This window comes from Carassius carassius, chromosome 9, assembly GCF_963082965.1.
Source record: "Carassius carassius chromosome 9, fCarCar2.1, whole genome shotgun sequence".
NCBI classification, from domain to species: Eukaryota; Metazoa; Chordata; class Actinopteri; order Cypriniformes; family Cyprinidae; genus Carassius; species Carassius carassius.
Genome location: NC_081763.1, coordinates 33,831,411 through 33,852,685, shown reverse-complemented (window position 1 = coordinate 33,852,685; position 21,275 = coordinate 33,831,411). Strand labels below are relative to the sequence as shown.

The 21,275-nt window shown below is 39.8% G+C and overlaps 1 protein-coding gene across 1 annotated transcript; it reads right to left on the bottom strand.

Annotated features, from left to right (window-relative positions):
- Positions 1 to 7,364: 7,364 nt before the first annotated feature.
- LOC132149679 (trinucleotide repeat-containing gene 6B protein-like) lies at positions 7,365 to 20,320 on the bottom strand. Its single transcript, XM_059559081.1, has 19 exons — positions 20,216 to 20,320; positions 20,088 to 20,109; positions 17,746 to 18,093; positions 15,648 to 17,528; positions 15,409 to 15,564; positions 14,421 to 14,602; positions 14,256 to 14,330; positions 14,026 to 14,178; positions 13,514 to 13,645; positions 13,306 to 13,428; positions 13,125 to 13,223; positions 11,978 to 12,185; positions 11,616 to 11,726; positions 10,598 to 10,732; positions 10,249 to 10,335; positions 9,958 to 10,158; positions 9,813 to 9,877; positions 8,854 to 8,993; positions 7,365 to 8,200 (listed from the first exon to the last, which is right to left on the bottom strand). The coding sequence occupies exons 1-19, from the start codon at positions 20,303 to 20,305 to the stop codon at positions 7,798 to 7,800; spliced, it is 4,611 nt and encodes a 1,536-aa protein (XP_059415064.1). The 5' UTR covers positions 20,306 to 20,320; the 3' UTR covers positions 7,365 to 7,797.
- Positions 20,321 to 21,275: the final 955 nt, after the last annotated feature.

Below are 21,275 nucleotides of genomic sequence, written 5' to 3'. Positions count from 1 at the left end.
TAGAATATGTTCAATTTATTAATTAAAACTTCTATCTTATGAAGTGTGGTTCTCAGTTTTGTTCCCATTCATTTAAGCAAACATTATTTCTGAATTTTCTCTGAACGTCTAGTTTTTGACATGTTTTAAAATCATTTCTCTCTGTTGTGAAGTTATGGGAACATTCCATTTTACTGTGCAAACATTCTGGGAACGTTACTTTTGAATGTTCTCTGAACATTCCAAAACATTAAAAAAAAAAAAAAAAATCCATAAACAACTTTAAATGTTTTTGTGCTAACAGATGTTTGAACAAACATTCTAGTAACATTACTGGAAGAACGTTTCTGTTCATTTCTGTGATTGTAGGCACCGTGATCTCACTAGGGTTTGAGAGCGCATCAGGACTCGTCGTCGGAGCTGAGCAGCAGTGTTTTCTCGTTGCTGCAGCTGTTGGAGCGGCTCTTCACACCGTCTCTGCTGGGTGTACTGCTGATAGTCTGATTTAGTCTCAAACTAGAGAGCATTTAAAAATGAAATGCTTTAAAAAATGCATTAAAAATGTACGTGTTACTTGAAATATATGCAATCTAAAATAAATAAAAAATGATATAAGAATTTTTTTTAAAGCTGGTAGGCAGGTTGAGCAGCAGAGCCGTCCAGGTGAAGATCCCAGAGATGGTCTAAGCTGCGGGGGTCAGGAAGATGGGCATCTCCGGGGCGAACACCGCGGTCTCCCACGACCTGTTGTGACCCTCAGGGCCCCGGCGACATGCCAAACAGAGTCATTCCCTGACCGTCCTGATAGTAGGGACTTTAAGCAACAGCTGCGAATGGAACGGCTACAGCGACCGGAAGTTTGCTGTCACACCGCCGTAGCCAAGAACGTAAAAATAGGGACTTTAAGCAACAGCCTCTGGTGGAACGGCAACGCCATTCTGGCGTTGTATTGCGCATGCCCGAATTTAACTGCTACTTTGTGACGTTCTACTTTAACGGTCTACTACGGGAGAACAGCTGATTTGACGGAGTCGCTACAACGTGAGAGATTAGGTAAATAAATGTTATGTTTTATGGCATATGACACTGTAATTTGCATCAGTTTATGATTGTACCACTAGTGTTTTATATAATATGTGTTAAAATGTTTTAAACTTAAGCTAATTTTAACTATTTTTTCCGTTTGTATAAAGATATGTCTGTTGTTAGCAACAACACCTCAGGCAGCATTGAGATTAGAGATGATGTGAAGCGGACAATGTAAGTATTGCATTTATCCTTCTCAAAATCCATGTTAAATGTATTACTATGCTATTAAAATATTTTTAATTGGGTAAAGTAGATTAACAGATAAGAAATAGATTAATGGATTGGTTATTTTATTAGTTATCTATCAAGACTATTAATTATACTTACTTTTCAAAAATTAGCTATATTTACTTCATGTTTCTTGTTGATTAGAGTCCCTATGGAGTGGAAAGAGCAACATGATGTGCTTCTCTGTAGAGAAATCCTGCTCACAGAACCATACAGGTACAAAAAGGGCAGTGTTGACAAGGGCAAGGCCTGGTCAAGTATAGCAGACACACTGAATTGCTCTCAAGAACCCAAATTCAGAGTTATACAGAGGTCAGTGAGGGAGAGATTCAACTTGATTCAGACGAAATACAAGGCCAGAAACAATAAAGACGAGAAGAGCAGTGGAACATCTGCAGAAATAACAGAACTTGATGAACTAATTGAAGAAATAACGGAGAAAGAAAGAGCAGCTGAGGAAAACAAAGGGAGTGATGAGAGTATGAGGAAGTTAGAGACGGACAGGGCCAAAGCAGAAGAGGCAAGGAAGAAGGCCATGGAGAGGGTTAGCGAGAACAACAGGAGGATTAGTGAAGAGGGAGAGGACTGGACAAACAACAAACGTAGGAGAAGGAGTGGGAATGACACCATTGAGTTTTTGAGGGAGAGAAGCCAGACTGAGAGGCTTCTAAGAAAAAAGGAATTGGAATTGAAAAAAATACAGGTTGAAGAGCAAGCAAAAGCAGCACAACAAACACAAAAGCAGATGAGGGACATGATGCAACTAATGCAACAACAGCAACAGCAAATGCAGGCAATGCAGACTATGCTACTTCAGCAACAGCAACAGCAAGGGCAAGCATTACTTAGCCTCATTGAAAATATGTCAAAGAAATGATTATTCTTTTGCAATTTAAAAACATTTATTTATTTGTGATTTCATTCATAAAACATTTCAATGTATAAATCCTTCTATTAATAATAAAATATAAAATATGTTAACATAAAATAGCATATTTTTAATAACATGTTGTTAGTAGCCTATACTTTATTACTTTACTTTATGTATATTGTGTATTTGTGTAAACTATGTATACTATATTTTTGTTAATAATAAAATTAAAAATGTGTTATTATAAAATGTCTTATTCTTTTTAAATACAATTCTGGTTTTATATTGTGTGTTTGTATACTATGTTATATTTATTTATCTTTATTTTTAAATGTATTTATATATAGGCCTACATAGCAGTGTAGTTTTGCATGTATGTGTTACCTCATGAAAAATAGTCACGAATGTGTGGAGGATCAAAGTTAAAAAACTGTGATGTCTGATTACCGTACAGACAAGTTAGTGCATTTCTTAACAAAGCAGATACAACATACAATTTTCCAACACTACTCAAACCAATTTTTAAATTCTTTTTGAAGTCCATGAACTTGAAGTAGTTTGCTATGTCCCCAAACAACCACTCCACAGACACTCTGAGTTCACTCATTCGTTTGTTGTATTCCATCATTCGAGGGGTGAGATGAACATGTCGAAATGGGGCTTGCAGATGCACACGCAGTGGGTATGCTGGGTCCCCATACACACACATTGGATGGCCATCTACAGAGATGGCATGACGTTGCAGCAATGCCAACAGCCCAGATTCTGCCAGCATTCCAGAGTCATGCTTCTTTCCCTCTGTTAAAATATATTTTTAAATTAAAAAATGTTTTTTTTAATTTTATAAATTTTAAAGGGAATGACAATGTTTCCATAGATGGTAAATTATTCAGACATACCTACAGGGCCGTACAGATGGGTAATCAAACCATTAGGGATGGCTACAGCCTGGTATTTTAGACTGTGGATGCGTTTGTGTCCATTATATAGGATCCTCTGTGTTACACCTGGTCTGGCAATGGGTCGTACAGTGCCATCAATAAACCCAAAGCAATTATCCAGAGGGGCTCCCATTTGGAGGATGCAGTCAGGATAGTTTCTCAATGCTACAGGGTTCAGTTTACATTCCACTGCGTTATCCTGTGATGATGTGCAGAATATATATAGTCCAGCACGGAGTTTGTGGCCATGAACAGGACTGGGACTTGTCGGTGACCAAACCTTTGCATCATGTCACTGTACCGGCAAGGGTATGCCAGCCTCTTAAGGAGCATACACAGCGCCTCGACTCCTCCCACAACACATCTCTGATCACAAACGATCTTATTGGGAATCCCGAGAACATCTACCAGAATTGGTAGGTCACATTTTCTGACACGAAATTCATTTAAGCATTCGTCTTCCTCCATGTAATCAAGGTTAAAAGGCAAGTATTGCTTACATGGTAATTCTAGGTTTTTAGACTTATTTACATCATACAATATTAAAAACTCCTCTTCTGACAAAAGATTGTCATTTAATGCCAAAAGCAATCCTTCTCTTGCTTTTTTAAATGACATTTTTTTGTATCTCAATAAATGAATTAATGCCGCCTTGCGCTGTCCTGTTTACCGTTGCTTAGAGACAAGCTCCTCCTCCACAGCAGAGCCATCCCGGACGTGAGCCAATCAGAACGCTGCAAACACACCACTGGGAGGAGCCAACACTAGTCATAACAAACCACTTAAACAGAGGTTTTCATTAGTGGAAAATGTTTATGTATGGTGTTCCTAAAACACCTTCCTAAAGCCTTGTGATACAAAACAAAAACTAATGATTTCGTGAAATCTACAGATTTTGTACATGACACTGTTGATGTATACAAAATGACGTGCACTAAAGACCAATGTCAAAACAAAACAGCAGCGTCTAAATGTTGGACTAAACTATTATCATTACACACTTACAAAAATATAAACTAATACATTTACTGTAGTATTATTACAAGTATTATTTCACAGAAATCTCCAGTTCTGATACACAGTCGATTAGAGAAATTTGCCAAATTGACTCTTTATCGGCGGATAATGACGCGAACGCTCCAGTGTCGCGTCGCGTGCGGACGCGCTGATGCTGATGTTTCTCCAGCTGATCTTGGCTTCAAACAGATCTCCTCAACATACACCACAGAAAAAAATCAGTGGATGCCACTCATCTGCAGAAGTGCAGCTCTCCGGACGCGTTTCTTTCTGCGACACGAGCGAGCGTCCACTCGTGGTGACGTCATCAAGCCCGCAGAACGCGATGCTTCTTTAAAGCGTTTATTAATACGTCTTTAAATACCGCAATCTGATCCGCGGTTCCAGCAAATATGGGTAGGGTACCAGTCTGGACTGTTCGATTAAACGATTGAAATAAATAATATTAATAGTTAATATAGCAAGCTGTGTGATTCTAGTATCTTGAACTGTTCATTTGTGAAAATATTATTACTTTTACACTTTCAACTTCTGAGAAGAGATCGCTCTAAATCGTAAAGTAGATCGAAACGACGAGTAGGCTAATGTGAAAAGCGCTATACGAATTAATCTGAATTGAAATTACGTTTGTAGACAAATGGAAATTGTGCTACTGTATGAATGTCTTCCAAAATACAATTAAACATAACATATACTTTTTTAGAGTGCCTAAACTTTACAAAATAGTGAAATAAAAGCATTTTTTTTTTAACATATTCACACGTCACAACATAAACTGAAAACGAAACTACAACTACAGGTTTTACCTCAAAATAAAGGACTGAATTCATCTTAGAAACATTTCACGTGTTTATTTATTGCGTACATTTACTCACTCAAAAAACACTATTAGCAAACTTCTGGCTCATGTTTAGCGTCTCCAAACTATCCTGTTTAATCTGGAATTAAAAGATTATAAAAAATGACATTCTGTCAAGATGCTTTGAAACAATGTGCAATGTGAAATATACAAAATTTAATGCAAGTTCTGGAATCCAAACAAAGAAACTCAAACATAAATATACACAAGTAGCATAAAGATTCCCACACTCAAGTTTGTTTAGCACTTTACCATTACATATATATAACTCATATTAGCTATATATGACTCTTGAACTAATGTGCATCGACTAGTATAGTGTAATTGTTTGATGTATTGATATTTACTATAAGACTTAAGAAATAAAGATTAAAGATCATCTGTAATTACAAAGCAAAACATTCACAATTAAAAGACGACTTTGATTAAATGTACACAACTGAACGAAAACCTGCTAACTTACCTTTCACACTGACAGGTTAGCAGCTGAGCGGAGATAATAATCCATATTAATAATACAAATTTATACTGTATATGGAAAAATAAATCCATTTCAATGTGCATTCAGTAGTATCTAATGATTAATGCTACTGGAAATAAAATTACATTAAAAATGAAAGACCATCAAATCAAAACAACTACCTAATCAAATAAAATCTACCCGTGAAACCGCTGATTAATTTTCCTATTAATGATCAGTGAGTCAAAGAAAAGCAGTTCACTTTTACCTTTAAACACAGATTGTGTGTCTCAGCTGTGAAACTGTCTGTGACAAAATGAGTCCAGAAACCACAAAAACAGCCAAAAATCTGATCCTTCAGTCTTTAGAACAGCTGCATGTCACTTTTATTTAAATAAACTCACTTACTTTTTCTCTCTTTGTAAAATCTCAAAAATCAGAACCCTAAAAAGGAGTTAAAGTCTCAATTGAAAACAAAAACAACAGTACAGACACATAAAAACACACATCTTCCAGCTGTTTGTAAACTCTGGACAGGTGGATAAGTTTGGCAGAGACGCCGTCACGCGCTCATCTCTTAAAAATGCTTGTAGATTCATTATTGCGGTTCAGCCGATACAAAAGGCTACATGAGTACGCTTAAAAAACACAAAAGAAACGGCAATCGCAGAAACCCGATAATGCCAATGTTCATAAAACACAACCAGCAGTGTATAGTGCACAATCAACAATGTACAGCTGCACACAAACTCACAAACACAGACCAAAAACAGTAAAGTGCACACAAACACACAGTATAGACGTCCGTCCGATCACGTGAAAGTCTTTGAAGATAACTTGTATAGCCTTAGCAAACAAATAAAAACAATGTACGAATCATATAAATGTGACAGCGAGCCTGACGAACAGATCAAGAAGGGAACAGTGGAAGGTCTGAATGAGAGATCAGATGCGTTTAAGACACACAAGTCCACAGGAACGCTGCGCTGGACAAGGAACGGAGCGACAGAAACATCGGCTGCGTGAACCTCCCAAAACACAGGGAAGCATTTTCACTCCTGAATCCCACAGAAATAATGAAGAGCACATTTTATGGATAGTTGAAACTCTCTGCATTGTCACTATTTTATTATTTTACTCAATTCTCATTACGATCATGCAGAAAACGGCATTATTTTAAAATGTAAAGCGTTTATTTATTTCAATTTAAAGCTAATTGCATTATACAGTATTTAACTGTAATATAGTAAATTTTACCGTTACGGCAATGAGTATTAGAAAGCGTCGCGCATTACGATACTGAGAATGAGGGAGTACATGTGCTCTGTCATCGTTAAAATCAATCACAATGAAGAAAAAAAAATTAACTTGTTCAAAAAAATAGGCTTTTGATTTTGACTTGATTCTGGGGCGAAATGAGTCCTAGGTGTGTTTTTTTGGTGAGTTTCACGCACCTGGCAGCTTCGAATGCTGTTGCTCTCTAATTAAATCAATAAATCTGCTGTCGAAGAGTCAAACAGTGCCAGCATAGCATCAAACTGAAATCAGTCATTCAAGTTGAGCAGTGTGTGTGTGTTTGTGTGTGTGTGAGACAGAAAGAAGGCCTTTAGAAACAGTCCCTGCATTCGAATATATGATAGCTTAACTCTGGCAATGATGAGAATGTCTGTAAGCAAATCCCTATGGCGCTCACACTGCACCTGTGTGTGTTTAATATCTCACTGGATAGATAGAAAAGCATGTCGACTCGTCCAGTGTTTGTGTGGAAATGTAGCTCTCTGAATGCGAGTGTTTGTTCGAAGTGTGTGTGTCTTAAAGTTGCAGTGTGTCACCAGAAACAATTGCAAAAATAATGAAAACATACAGAGGCCACACATTACGCTTTTTGGTGACTTATTTTTCATTCAATAAATAAAAATATACCTCAAGAACTTGTTTAATTTTACATTTAGACGATTTTTTGCACTGTGATATTTTTAAGACAATTCCACTAGTATTTATTCATCACAGTTTTGTTGTACAAACTTTATATATAAATAAAAACTTACCATATATCCATTAACGCCAGTAATTTGAATTAACTGGGAACTGTCATTAAAAATAATATCACAATTACAATTTCTTAATGGGCCTAAAATAAACTTATGCACAGTATAAATTGTTTTTCCTTGGATGTTTGGGGTTAAAAAAAAATGAAATGTTTTAATGAGATTCACCACTTGTCTTGTGAAAACTAGACTGAAATATTATGATAATGCACGGGCTTCCACATGTTTGGAAACAATCATTGCGTTTGCAGCTTGACACACTTTAAACTCCACGTACCAGTATCTCAATAACTGACTGCTGTCAATCACAAACTGTCTGTCCCGCCTCCAAGCAGGTTGCCTGGCAACAACCCGGCCGTGCCGTCCTCTAACTGAGGACCGCCCCATAGGCTGCTGCCGTGGTAACCGAGAGCCACGCCCCCCCAGACCCCTTTCCCCGCCCCCTCCCCTGCGCTGTTGCTCCATTGGCTGAGGAGGGCAAGTCCCGGGGCTTCCACTGCGGAGCCGGCCATCACGTCCAGCCCCTGCCAGCCCACCGCCGCGTCTCCGTCCGCCCTGATGCCCACGGGACGCTCACCCTCTCGCAGGGCAGGCTCAGAGCCGGGCGAGCCCTCGGGTGACCCTGTGGCCTGGGAATGTGTGAAGTAACTGATGACGTCTTCCTCACTCATGAACTCGGCCAGGATGGTGGTGTTTCCCAGAACACACCTAAACATGAAAACACTTCAGATCACTAGAAAACTTACTAGAAAGTCCTAGCATTCATGTTTGACATTAATTCAGTTTATCAACATGTTAACACTTTCGGGGTGTTGGTGTGACCTGCATTGTGACATACTGAACTCAATCAGGCATGTTTTCCATCCACCAGCCATTTAATGGCAGTAAATATATTTCTAAGTTATTGATTTTGACATTGGAACAGTATCAGTAAATTGAGCACCTCTAAATACGATGACGGATTAATCTGTACATCTACGCAAATAAAATATCTGACACTGAAATAGATCTAAATTATGAATGTGAATAAAAAGAAAATATCATTGCATTAATTTTATAAAATGATGTAATTATATTGTCATTTTGCACGTTTCGTAGGTGTTGAGGACTAGTGAATCTCAGCCATCATTCAGTATAAGTAAAATACTTAAGTACTGTTTAAATCAAATACTTTACTCAAGTAACACTGGAATTGATGACCTGTAACTGAGTCATTTTTGTTTTAAGGTATCTGTATTTTTACTCAATTATGGTTTTCAGTAACTCTATACATCTCTGCCTGACAGAGGATTATAAACATGTAATTGACCATATCTATAATTCATTATTAATTTAAGTGTGTGTGTGTGTGTGTGACTCACATATGCAGGGCGCTCTGGGCTTTGGCGGCTTCATGAGGGCTGCAGTAGCGAATCAGAGCGCTGCCCTGCGTCAGGCCGAGGTGAAAGGTCAGAAGAGGGCCGTGTTGTAGACAGATCGTCTTTAAGGTCGAGCCATCGATCTGCACACAAACCACAGGAAAACACAAAAATGAAATGATTTGCTATACTAAATATCCCGATAAATACAGAAAACCACTTAAAACGACATTTAAGTTACAGCAAATGCTTCAGATTAGTGGTTGGCCGACATATCGGCCGATATTCGGCATTTTTCAAATATCGGCCGATACGTTTTTCTGCTTGGCAGATGTGTTCAAAGCGGGACTTTTATTTTGACGGCGCTGAGAGTGTGACAGCACCTGAGCGCACACAGCTCACACTCTCTCTCTTGTTTACTGTCGTTAACAGCTCTGTCTAATACAGACAGAAGTCTGTCTAATAATCAGATAGAACTGTTAAGCAAAGAAATTAATGTAAACAAAATATTATAATGATTGCTTTTATATTATTAGTAACTTTTATTTGAAAAATATGATTCCCAATGCACACAAAATTCCCAGAATACTGAGTACCCTGTTGGTTACAGTGTTTACTTCCTTTTTAATTATATTTTTATTAAATATTTTTTTATTTGTGAAAAATACTTTCATCTAAAGTAAAAGTGTTTATTTTACACATTTATTTTTTAATCCAGTCAAATGATTTCAAATTTGTTAAATAATACATTAAAAAATATATCTATTAATAATAATAATTATAATATGTATTATAATGAGAAAGTAAAAATGATTTTTTTCCTGTGAGGGTTAGGGTTAGGTGTAGGGCCATAGAATATACAGTTTCTACAGTATATAAACCATTACGCCTATGGGTGTCCCCACTTTTCACAAAAATAAACGTGTATGTGTGTGTGTGTGTGTGTGTGTGTGTGTACACACCTGTGGCGTGAGGTTTCGCAGTAACAGCCATGATTTTCCCGCTGAAGCTCCTCCATCGCTCCACTCTGAAGAGCACGGGACATGAACAGGTTGATCTTCACATACACCTGTGTTAATGAGACGTGTTAATGTGTGCCTGCAGTACCTGATTTAAAGGGCGGCTCTGGGCCGCTGGCTCCGCCCCCCCAGGCCCTGGGCATCCAAGGCCCCTCCCCCGCCCACAGCTGCTTCTGACTGAGACCCGGAGGGGGGCGGGACATGTGAGCAGTGTTGCGGTTGGTCCGCCATGACTTGCCGTGTCCGATGGGCTCCGGCGGCCAGCTGGACTTCTGCTCGGAGTATTTAGCTGGAAACAGCACGAGGAGATGCAAAATGCTACGAACATGCTGAATACAACTTTACTGAAAATGCACAAAGGTTTTTTAGCCAGCGTTACCTGTGCCGTGAGCAGCGAGGGGTGTTTCTGAGGCACTGTACGGCCAGGCACCATGTGAAGGCATACAGGTGTTCAGAGAGTTTGACCCTGATCACAGACACACACACACACGGTTACATTCTCAAGCATGCAACGCAGATCACATTTCTAAAGCCTCAAAAATGAAAAATCTTTGCTCAATAAAACTGAAAGCAGTCTACTGCATGTCTTCTGCTGTCTGATTGATAGATTACACTTTTTTTCTCTTTCACTAATTTTAAGTCCTTGTTTTTTGTGTGAAATGAGGGAACAGATCAGTATTTTGTGCACATGATTTAAATTGTTTCTTGCACTCTCCCTGTCTCAGTACCTGTGCTGTCTTGCAGCAGATGATGCTCGGCATCACCGAGCACGGAGGATCCCATTATTCCCGCAGGGCTCATGTAGGGGTCAGGCTCGGGCTCAGGGCTCTGGACGCCCTTCCACGGGACGCCCGGCTGAAACTCTAAGAGTGAGATGACATATTACAGCAATGAAAGCATGAGAAAGTCAAACACTTGCATCCTGTGAGGCTCATGATGTTGGGTGACTTAAATATAATATCTGACGTAAAATACTGAGCTGGGCTGAATGTGATGGAAAAGTAAAATGACTCTAACAGGCTGCAGCTTTTAATCAAATGACTTAATCACTTATTTGACCAGTCAAATGATTCACTGAATCGGACAGAGCAGTTCTTGAACTTAAAACAAAACAAAGAACCATTAATAAAAATGTGCTACAACTCCAATATGACTGTTCAGACTGATAAAAAAAAAACTAAATTTAAGGCTCTTCAAAAATGTGCTTGACATAGGGTTTTGAAAGCATCAGATTTATATGGGTTGCTGTTCAGATTTATAAAAAAAATATACTGACGTTTAAAGGTTTGGGATGAGTAAGAAGAAGAAATATATACTTATCAACAGAGGAGGCATTAGATTGATGCATAAAATCACAGTAAAGACATTTGCAATGTTCCAAATGTTTCAAATAAATGCTTTTGTACTTTCAAATAATCCTTGGGAAGAAAAAAAAAAAAACCTTGAGCAGCACAACTGTTTTTATCACTGAAAAATCAGAAATGTTTCTTGAGCAATAAATCATCATATTAGAATGACGCATCACAGAAATAAATAACAGTTTACTAATTATTCACACAGAAAACAGCTATTTAAAATGATTATTACATTTCACAATATTACTGACTCAAACTATTTTTTAACAGTAGTGTAGCAATGTCTAAGAATCAGATCTGGGCTTTCCGAGTGTACAAAGTCAAGACAGATCGAGTAATTTCAATTCAAAACAAGGAAATCACTAATACAAAGATGTGGTCTGAATGTTACCTGGAGGCCAGGTGGGGTTGACAGGAGATGTGTCGACTTTCCCTCCAGCGCTTCGGTGCCAGCTGCCGCCCAAAACATCGTACTGAGATCCACCGGCCTGCTGGACCGGCCCTGAACACACAGACACAGAGCTGAACCCCCATCCAATCACTAACACAAACTCCTATTCTCGGGTGGGAATTCACATATTTTAAATAATAACAACAACAACAACATTAATTTCTCAAACATCCATCTATTCCTTTAAATACATTTTTGAATAACACCAAAATGTATAAGCAGCACATTCCAATAAAATCTGCTCAACAGTGTAAGACTCCTTCATTCATTCACTCGTGTGTTTGAGGAGGTGAGGTCCTCACCTGTGAAAACAGCAGGAGCTTTGCTGTGCAGCTCAGATCCTCCCATGGCAGCATGCACCGGCCCATCAGGCTGTTTGTGGGCATTCATGCCCAGCTGGTGGAGATGTGCGTCTGGGTGTTTGGGGACGTGTCCTCCCATGGGGGGCGGAGAGAGTCTGGGCCCACCAACACCCTGCTGCTGCTGCAGAATTGCCATGATCCGCGCCAACTACAAAGAAAACACACGTTAATGAAACAGACTTGGTCCATACAAAAGTTCTTTCAAAGCATGAGTATTTGCATTCCAGTTAAAATAGCTACAAATCCTAAAACACTCATTTATTTTTAGAAGCAACACTGAATAAGATATTAAGACTTATTATAGATTTCATCTTGATTGTAGGGTTATAGACTTATTTATGCATAAAAAGTGTAAATCTGCAAGTTTGCCAAGTAGAGAAAATACCTGAAAACAGGGTCCAAGTTAATTCCAAAAATAAGACTGATTACTTATTGGCTAACTGCTAGTAGGTCAAACTCATACTTAAGACACTGTCTTAACATAGAGGCTAGGTTTATGCAACTGGCCCCAGGTCTTAATATCTTATGCATCTTGCTTCAAGAATTTTTAAATACTTTAGCAAGGAAAAATAAAAATAACTAAAATGTATTAACATGTTTTAACTTCAGATTATTGAAAATTCACTATTGCAGATATTTCAGTCAAGACATCAGTTAGTTACAATAATTTCATAGGAAAGGTTTTTTTTTTTTATTAACCATTTAATGAACCCATAAACAAAATCTTTCAGTCAGCATATGCATTTTATGTTTTGTATCGTATTTGATATATCAGGCTTTTATGGCTCATATAGTCTGATACAGTGAGAATATGCAGAAAAAAACAGCTCAGATTTATTCAGAGACTCAAACTGGGCAAAAATATGAAATTTTGTGCAGATGCCGATATTTGCTGATACACAATCCTGACTGAGGGGTTATGAAAAACAAAAATGTTCCTCAAAAAGATGTTGATCATATTAGATACTCACATTTGAATATGACTTATAAATAGACAATTAATTTAAATTAATTTGCTTCAGTCCAGTAAATGCTCATTTGAATATTATTCAGTAGGGGGCGCTGTGCTGTTATGTGGGTGCTGTACCTGCTGTGGGTCATGCTGTTGTCTCACAGGAGGAGGAAACTTCCTCTGATTCAGAAACTGTTGCTGCTGCTGTTGTTGTTGCAATATGAGCTGACAGGCCTGAGATTGATAATGTACATAAAATAGTTAAACAACACTTTTTTTAAACACCTTACATCATAGGACTAAATGTGATACATACCAGTTGAAACTGTTGCATGTGTGGATGAATGCCACTGAGCATGGCCAGGTGTTGGGGGGAAAGCTGTGGAGGGAACATGCCTCCACTAGGGGGCGCCATTGGCTTTAACATTGGCCCAGGAACCTGCAGAACAACGGAGAAACCATGGTATGACTGTGAGCTATTAAACATCCATTTATCAGTGTTAAAACCAAGATCACAAACTGACCTGAGGCGGCAGGAACTGATGAGGCACTTGTGCTCGTATCCCAGGGGAAGGGTTTAAGGGGTGCACACCAGCCTGATGAATCCCTCTCAATGGAGGAATCCCACCGCCACCAAACATACTATGACCTCCAACCTTCAAAACAACAGCAAAGAAGTGCAACAGCTAAAGCTTGGGGCTTTAGAGGATATTTAGTTGGACTTCCACACTCATGACTTTGAACAGGTCGGCATGAAACAAAAGTACGTCACCATATAGTAGTCCATTGTAGCTTCTGAGTAAAACTGCTCATCGAATCATACCACAAAAAAAAGCACTTGACATTGAGTAGCATCAGATAAATCTTATCACATAACCTCAGGTTGCTCCAGCGTCTCTCAGGACTGGAATAAGACTGGAATAATTTGCTTTTCGTTCTTAAGAGTGTTTCTGCATTTAAATGCCATGGGATATTTTTTATTATATATGACTCTCTTCGTCCTTTAGTGAAGATGGGATTGGATGTGTCTCAGTACCTTGTCCAGGTAAGGTCCGGTCTCCCCACATGGCGTCTCTTTGGATGTCTGTGAACGGAAAGCTCCCCCAGTCCTGCCGCCTCTCCGTATCTCACCATCATTCATTCCTCTTCTGTCGTGCCTACTATCGTGACCCATACTGGAGTCTTCATCCTGTCAAACACATACAGCATATTTCTATAGCAGCAGCACACAGGAGCAGATCAGCAAAGTGGTAACGACAAACTTACCATTACGCTCATGTTTGAGAACTGCCGAGTCACAGGAGATGCCCATGAGTCCCCACTGTTGCCTTTAAGAGGGCTCTGTGGGACAAACCAAAGGGTTACTTGGAAGTCGATAGTTATCCCTAAGTCAAAAAACCTTGGTTAGGTCAAACAGATCTCCCAACATACCTTAGCATTGAGTCTCCTTGCCCCCTGACCTTGTCCCCAGCCCCCGGAGTTGTATGTGGACATGTTGCTTTGAGATCCTCGACTGCCCCAAACACCAGAGCCACCATCCTCTTCCTCCAAACTGGAGTGTCGGGACACATTCGAGCCCTCATCACCCCATCCCTCTTGTATAGACTTTGAACCTTAATAGTAAATATGAAGAACAGCTCAAATTACACACTTGAAAAGTTCCAAAATTAATAGGAAAAACAATCACAAATATGGCTGCCATGAATACCTAATTGTGAAAAGACTTAATTACCCAGCATTACATTTAGATTTACTCTCATTATCAGGATCAATTGTTACCATTTAGAACATTTTTGTAGTGCTTAACATTTCCGTTCATCCACTCTGCAAACATCTTTGTGACTGGTTGTAATAGCAAATCACCAAACCAAAATAATATTAGGGACCAAATATGCAATTATGCCCAGCAATTTTGGACCAGTTGGGATGTGTAATCTATTTACAGAACACAACATTCAGTTACCTCCAACAAAAAAAACTATTTGAATGTACATTCTATTATTTAAAATTAATAAACCACAATTATAATGTCAACGGAAATAATCAACAATTAGGATTTTTGTCATAGTCATGCAGCCATTTGAGAAATCCCATTTTACAGTTGTGCTCAGGGTTGCCAGATCTAAAACAAAACCAAGCCAATGGGCAATAAAAGGTATATCAATGACTTTCACAAAACTAGCCATATAATCGCTGTATAATAGTAGTTGTGAAGACAGTATGTCTCATTAAGTACAGTTTCATCATTTGTAGAATATAAATTGGGTAGAATATTTCAATACAATCATAATTTGTGCAAAGTGTCCAACGTTTAACCCACAAGGAAAAATTCTGGCAATAGTTTAAAATAGGCCCAATTCCTTGCGAAACCTACAGACTTGGCAACCCCTGAGCATATACACTTAAGACAGGCTCTTACCACATTTATTAGAATGGGAATGCACATTTCCCCATCCTCCTCCTTTCCCTGGTTCACTGGATTCCCCCCAACCATCAAACGACTTCCCCCATGGAGCTGTACTGCTGTCCATGGACGAATCGGAGGGATCACTGCTGCGTGCCCAAGTCGTAGGAGCTATAAGATGAATGTGTTGATGAATGGGATGTTTCCCTTTCAAAATGATTTAACTGTTTCAAAATGCATTGCCGCCTTCTTACCAGAAGTCTTAGATGGAGCTCCCGCCTGTCTTCCAGACGACTGCTGTTGGTCCTGTGAGCTGTTCTTATCCCACCGACTGACGGCTCTGCTGTAGCGTGACGGATCTCCCCATGCAGATGTGCCATCATCGATTTCCATCTTCCGGTTGATGGACTGCGGCGAGGGTTCATCCCACCCACTTGGCTCTGCAACTAAAGGCATCTGAGGGATGGGCCCACAGGTCCACCCAGACCCTTTCCTTTGGTCGTCTGTCTCTCCTGGACGACCCTGATCCTGCAATGCCTTTGGATATTCCGGCATTTGCTGCTGGGTTTGTGATTGCTGCTGCGGTTGTTGATTTTGGGTTTTAAGTGCTGCTTGTTTGTTTGGTATCTGTGATGGAAGCTTCTCACCCCATCCCTGGTCCTGTTTGACACTGCTGCCTCCCAAGCCACCACTCCGCTGTCCCGACCCTTCAGGTTTGCCCCATAACCCTTCATCCTGATTCTTGTGGGGACTGCCCCTCTCCTCATTCCAGCCTCCACCTTCAGGTAATCGAGTCCAACCACTTCCACCACCCTTGTTCCACCCCGTCCCATCCTTCCTGCTAGTATCTTCAACCTCCTGGCCTTCTCCCCAACCGCTCCCATTGCGGCCTTTCCCAACACTTGTTTCTGCATGCCCAGTCCACCCTTGAGCTCTTCCCACCTGGCCAACCTCCTGCTTCTGCATTTTGGAACTGGAAAAGTCAACTGCTTCCTGCCAGCCTTCCTTACTACGGGAGGTGTGCTCTTCTACATCCCAGCCAACATTCCCACTGTCACCCTCAAAGTCCCAGGCGACATTCTGCTTGATCTGAGTCTTGCCCCATCCTGTGTTGCACAGTACTTTAGGATCCAGGTTAGTGTGATTGATCATGGTCTGTAATGCTTCCTCTGGAGGGATGGCCTGACATTTGGAGGGGCTTTGGACAGGATTTTGGGCATCCTCATTGCTTTCTCTGACAGTTAATTCTCTCTTAGAACCATTCCAATCATCATCTGCTTTCTGATTGTCATCTTTTGATGCCATACTGTCCACAGACATTGAAGAGTTCTGAAATGTATCTGTGCTTACCTCAGCGATCTCTCTCACATCCTCTTTTGATGCTCCAGCCGCGGAGTCTGAGGACCATCCTGTAGCTGCCTGTTTGTTTGAACCTACCAAATCCCTGTCCAACACTTCTTGTGAGATACCAGTGCCATCACCTGATCTTCCACTTACTGCATCACTGCTCTTCCCAATAGTGTCTTCCCCTGTATCCAACACTTCCTCATTGAAGGCTCCATCATCTCCACCACCAATTGGTCCAGCTTGAAGCTCCATCCAATCTCCTGTAATGTGTTCTTCGTTTTTGCAGAGTGTCTGGTACAGTGCACTGGCTGGACTCGAGGGTGTGGGAGAAGATTCCTCAGAAGCAGTGTGGAATAAGAGTTTTCGACTGGAGGATGCTTCATCGGGGTTGTAATTTTGATTTAGACCTTGGGTGCCTTCTTGGTCTCCAGAAAGCAGCTGCACATTTGAAATGAAGTCTTGATTGACGCCTTTAATGGATTCTTTATTCTCAAAGTGTGAAGACGCACGTCCTATCACACTGGCATCTGCATATTCAGAGAGTTGAGAAGAACTGCCCTTTCCCAGGCCATCAGACTCATCCATCCACGAACTGGGAGAATTTGGAGTATGATCACTATTCCATGAGCTTTCTGGCCTTGGCCATTTCTCAACATCAGAATTATCTTTGTCCATTCCCTGAGCGGAGAGTTGACGTCCTGAGCCCAGCCCCCATGTGTAATTTGCATAAGTGGAAGTGGCAGAGGCATCAGATGATGAGTGCTGAGAAACTGAATCTACTATAGGATCTGTAAGAGAAAAATACACCACATCAGAAAAGAACAAAAGCCACAAAAAAAATCCCAACAACCACATGATTTATTTTCTGGAAATTATACTTTTAATACAGTAAAGAAAAATCACAAAATTCACAAAATCACCTGGCCCTTGAAGATTTATTAAGTATTATAAAAGAACCTCACAGCTCTGTTGAATTCATTTTATTAAGTCCATAATTTGCCCCACCTGAATCATCAGCTTGCTCCTGCAGAGGATGTTGGGGCATGGTGTCCCCTCTGTTTCCGCCCCCCAGCAGCATGCAAGACAGTGGTGGCTGGCCCCTCTTCAGTAGCACTTTTGGTTCCTGTTGGTTGCGGAAGCGCGGGGGAACCTCACGGGGCATGTAGCGCTGGTACACCGTGGAGGGGGGCTGTCCGTTGGCCACAGGGGTCCACTTTGCATTGTTCCCTCCCTCAGGGGGGTCCGACGAACCCCCGACAACACGACACGGGGAGTCTTTTTTGTCAGGACCGGGTCGTAATGAAGCAGAAGTAAGAGTGATGAAGGATGCAGGAGATGGAAATGAGCCCAATTCTGAAAGAAGCAGAGCGGGGGAAAAAAGCCTTGCAATGGATAACATTTCTTAAAATAAGTTTTATAAAAAAGCAGAACATTTCTGAAATCTGAACTAAACTCTAACTAAACAACACAGGAAGTGATGTGATGCATCCTGAGAACCAAAAATATTCAAGCAAACAGAATTTTTTTTTTTTGAAGAGACGAAACCATAGAGCAAACTGTTCATTAAGCATGTCAGCAGGGTCAACACACTTCAACATGATATATCATAGAGAACTGGATTTCTCATGATAAAAGTTAAGCTTTTATCAGTGTCACAAGTATACTTAAAGACATGAAGCTTGTTTTCCAAGATGATGCATGGCAAGCTTTGAATTAGGGCTGCACAATATATTGTCACACTGCACAGGCTGCGACTTAATGCAGTAGATGCATGCTTTAGATCAAGAATGAAACTGTGTTTCAGATCAGAGAATGGCTTGGTTTGTTTACTGTGAATATAGCTGTTCTGAGATGACTTGACAGTAAAGTGAAAAGTGAAAAAGTGCACACCATCCAAGTGCACACACACAGTAACAGTGGGCAGCCAATGCAGCAGCGCCCGGGAGCAGTTGGGTGTTGGGTGCCTTGCTCAAGGGTCTCTCGTCGTGGCATTGAGGGTGGAAGAGAGTACTTCTTATTAACTCCCCACACCATCAATTCCTGCCGGACCTGTGACTTGAACCTGCAAACTTTGGGTTACAAGTCCAACTCTCTATCCATTATAATCTTGTCGGTTAATGGTTATCGGTTAACGATTATTCAGTTGGCGGTTAGGAAAAATTACCGAAATGAACATCCCTAACAAGAATTAGTCTACTGTATATTTCATTTACATAGTGAAGAATGAAAAGTATAAGCAGATGCAACAAAATCACCCCCCTAAGGGGTTAAGTGTGTGGTTAAATGTGGTTTTTTGGTCATGTGACACAGATCAGATCTGTTCTATGACAGTGTTAAAAAAAAAAACGTAAAAAAAAAATGAGAATGCTCCAGGTAGTAATAAGACATCCAAAAATAACACTTTTTTTTTTTTTTTTACATTTTCTAAGAGGATTACCATTTCTCCGCTCGCTTCTTGTGCTGTCATCTGAAGTGCGTGCATAACGGACCCCAAACAATATATACAGAATTACAGTATTTCAGTATTCACACAAACATCTATTGTCTTAAGTGAACACTTGGGGAACTGTTGGGGGAAAACATCTGATGTGTAACATATTAGATCTGTGTATTACAGCATAGAGGTTCTGTATCATGTATCATGTTAATCTAACAATAAAAGAAAAGGGGGAATAACTCGATGCACTGAACTGCTTCTGTAGTTTTAATAATCAATTTATTTGTAATGAACACACTTAAGTTATTTTTACATTTGATATTATATATATATATATATATATATATATATATTTAATACATGAATGCTTTAGTTTAGATATAAAATTATAAAAGTAATGCATTTCTTTCTAGGCTATCTGTTTTACAGTTTTTTGTATTGGTTCTTATTTATAATAGCAAAGATTAAATAAAAAGAAAATAGTTGTATTGTGATTATTAATATAGTAATTAATAATAAGAAATGCGGAGGACTTCACACTATAGACTAATCAGATGGGAAAAATTCAGAGCACTAATTCGGAGTATGGGTCACCATGTTTGGCCACATCACGTCACTTTCACTGAGTCGGTCGGCATTTTGCAGCCCTTTAACGATTTCAATATATTCCATATTCTGCCCAAAAAGACCATAAACATTGCAGATAACATCTGAAATGATAATTCATTTACACATATCTTAAAAATGAATCCCATGTGATTGATGCACTTCAAATCAGGTGATTTTATGCCAGTTTTTTGGCTGTCAGTCAGTGATGCCCTCTGCTGGTAGGGGATAGCAACTGAGCCATCCAGTCATTATAGAGATCAGTGGATTTAAATCAAACCAAGCAGAAAAGCAATTTACTAACCTTCTGCGCTGTCTTCAGAGTCCTGTAATAAAAACAAACTGCTCGTCAGATGTTTGCATGCACATACACAGCTAATGGGTGTTTTGTTGAGTATGTACAAGGTTAAACCCAGCACATGCATTGCCCACCTCCTGATGACTGCTGTCTCCTGTCTTATGGTGATTGTCTTCCATGAACTGCTGAACCTTCCTGTTCCTGTGACATGACACGAACCACATTTATCAAGGCTCGAAATTGTGACCATTTGTGTGAGTGCGACTGGTTTCCTTTTCTCCAAAAACGTTCAGAGTATGTGCCTTCTGAGTGTTGATACAGTGACCTGTCTCAGGCTACACATCCATTTAAACTTCATCTTTCCATTTTTAACTTTAATGCAGATTTTAGATTGGTTAATATTAGCTGTCAATCACCCAGTCACCGCTTTCCGCTGTCAGGGAGCTAACAACTGCGGGGAATGTGAAGGGCTGAAGAAGAGAGAAAACAAAAAAGAAACACTTTCTTTTGTGAACCGGCTACAGTTTCAAATAATGGTGCTGGTGTTAGTGATAATGTGGTGAATGTTGATCCAGCAGCCGAATTGAACAGTTTAATGGCCAACCGATATATCGCCATTATTTGGCATTTTTCACATATAGTGAAAACATTTTTGACGACACTGAGAAAGGCAGTATTTGCATTTATAAGAAAAAAAAAAAAATATATATATATATAATAGAGCCCGACCGATATATCGGCCGGCCGATATAAGCTAATTGCATTTAAATCGGCATCGGCATTTATAACGGCCGATGAAACATGAGAAACAGAGTCTCATGCTTCACTCATGTTATGAGTGTTGCATAGTGTGCCCACCAGAGGGAGCTCTGCAGCTCCAGAGTTAACAACAGCGCCAGAAGTCCACTACAGAAGAAAGCGATCAACTGTTTTGACGGTGAGTCTGTCGTTTGTCATGTGAAATGATTGTAGATTTAGTTCATACCCTGTATATAAAAACTGTGTGGTAGTTCTAGCTAACGGTCCTATCATTATTACTTCTAAATATTCTGTAACATCACTTACAGCCGCTAATGCATTGTTATATTAGATTAGCCACAAAGCTAATACCATGTTTATCAGTGGAAGAGCGCGAACGTTAATAGGAGGTCAAACTATAACGTTAGCGTTTAACTTATTCTTATTCTATTGCGG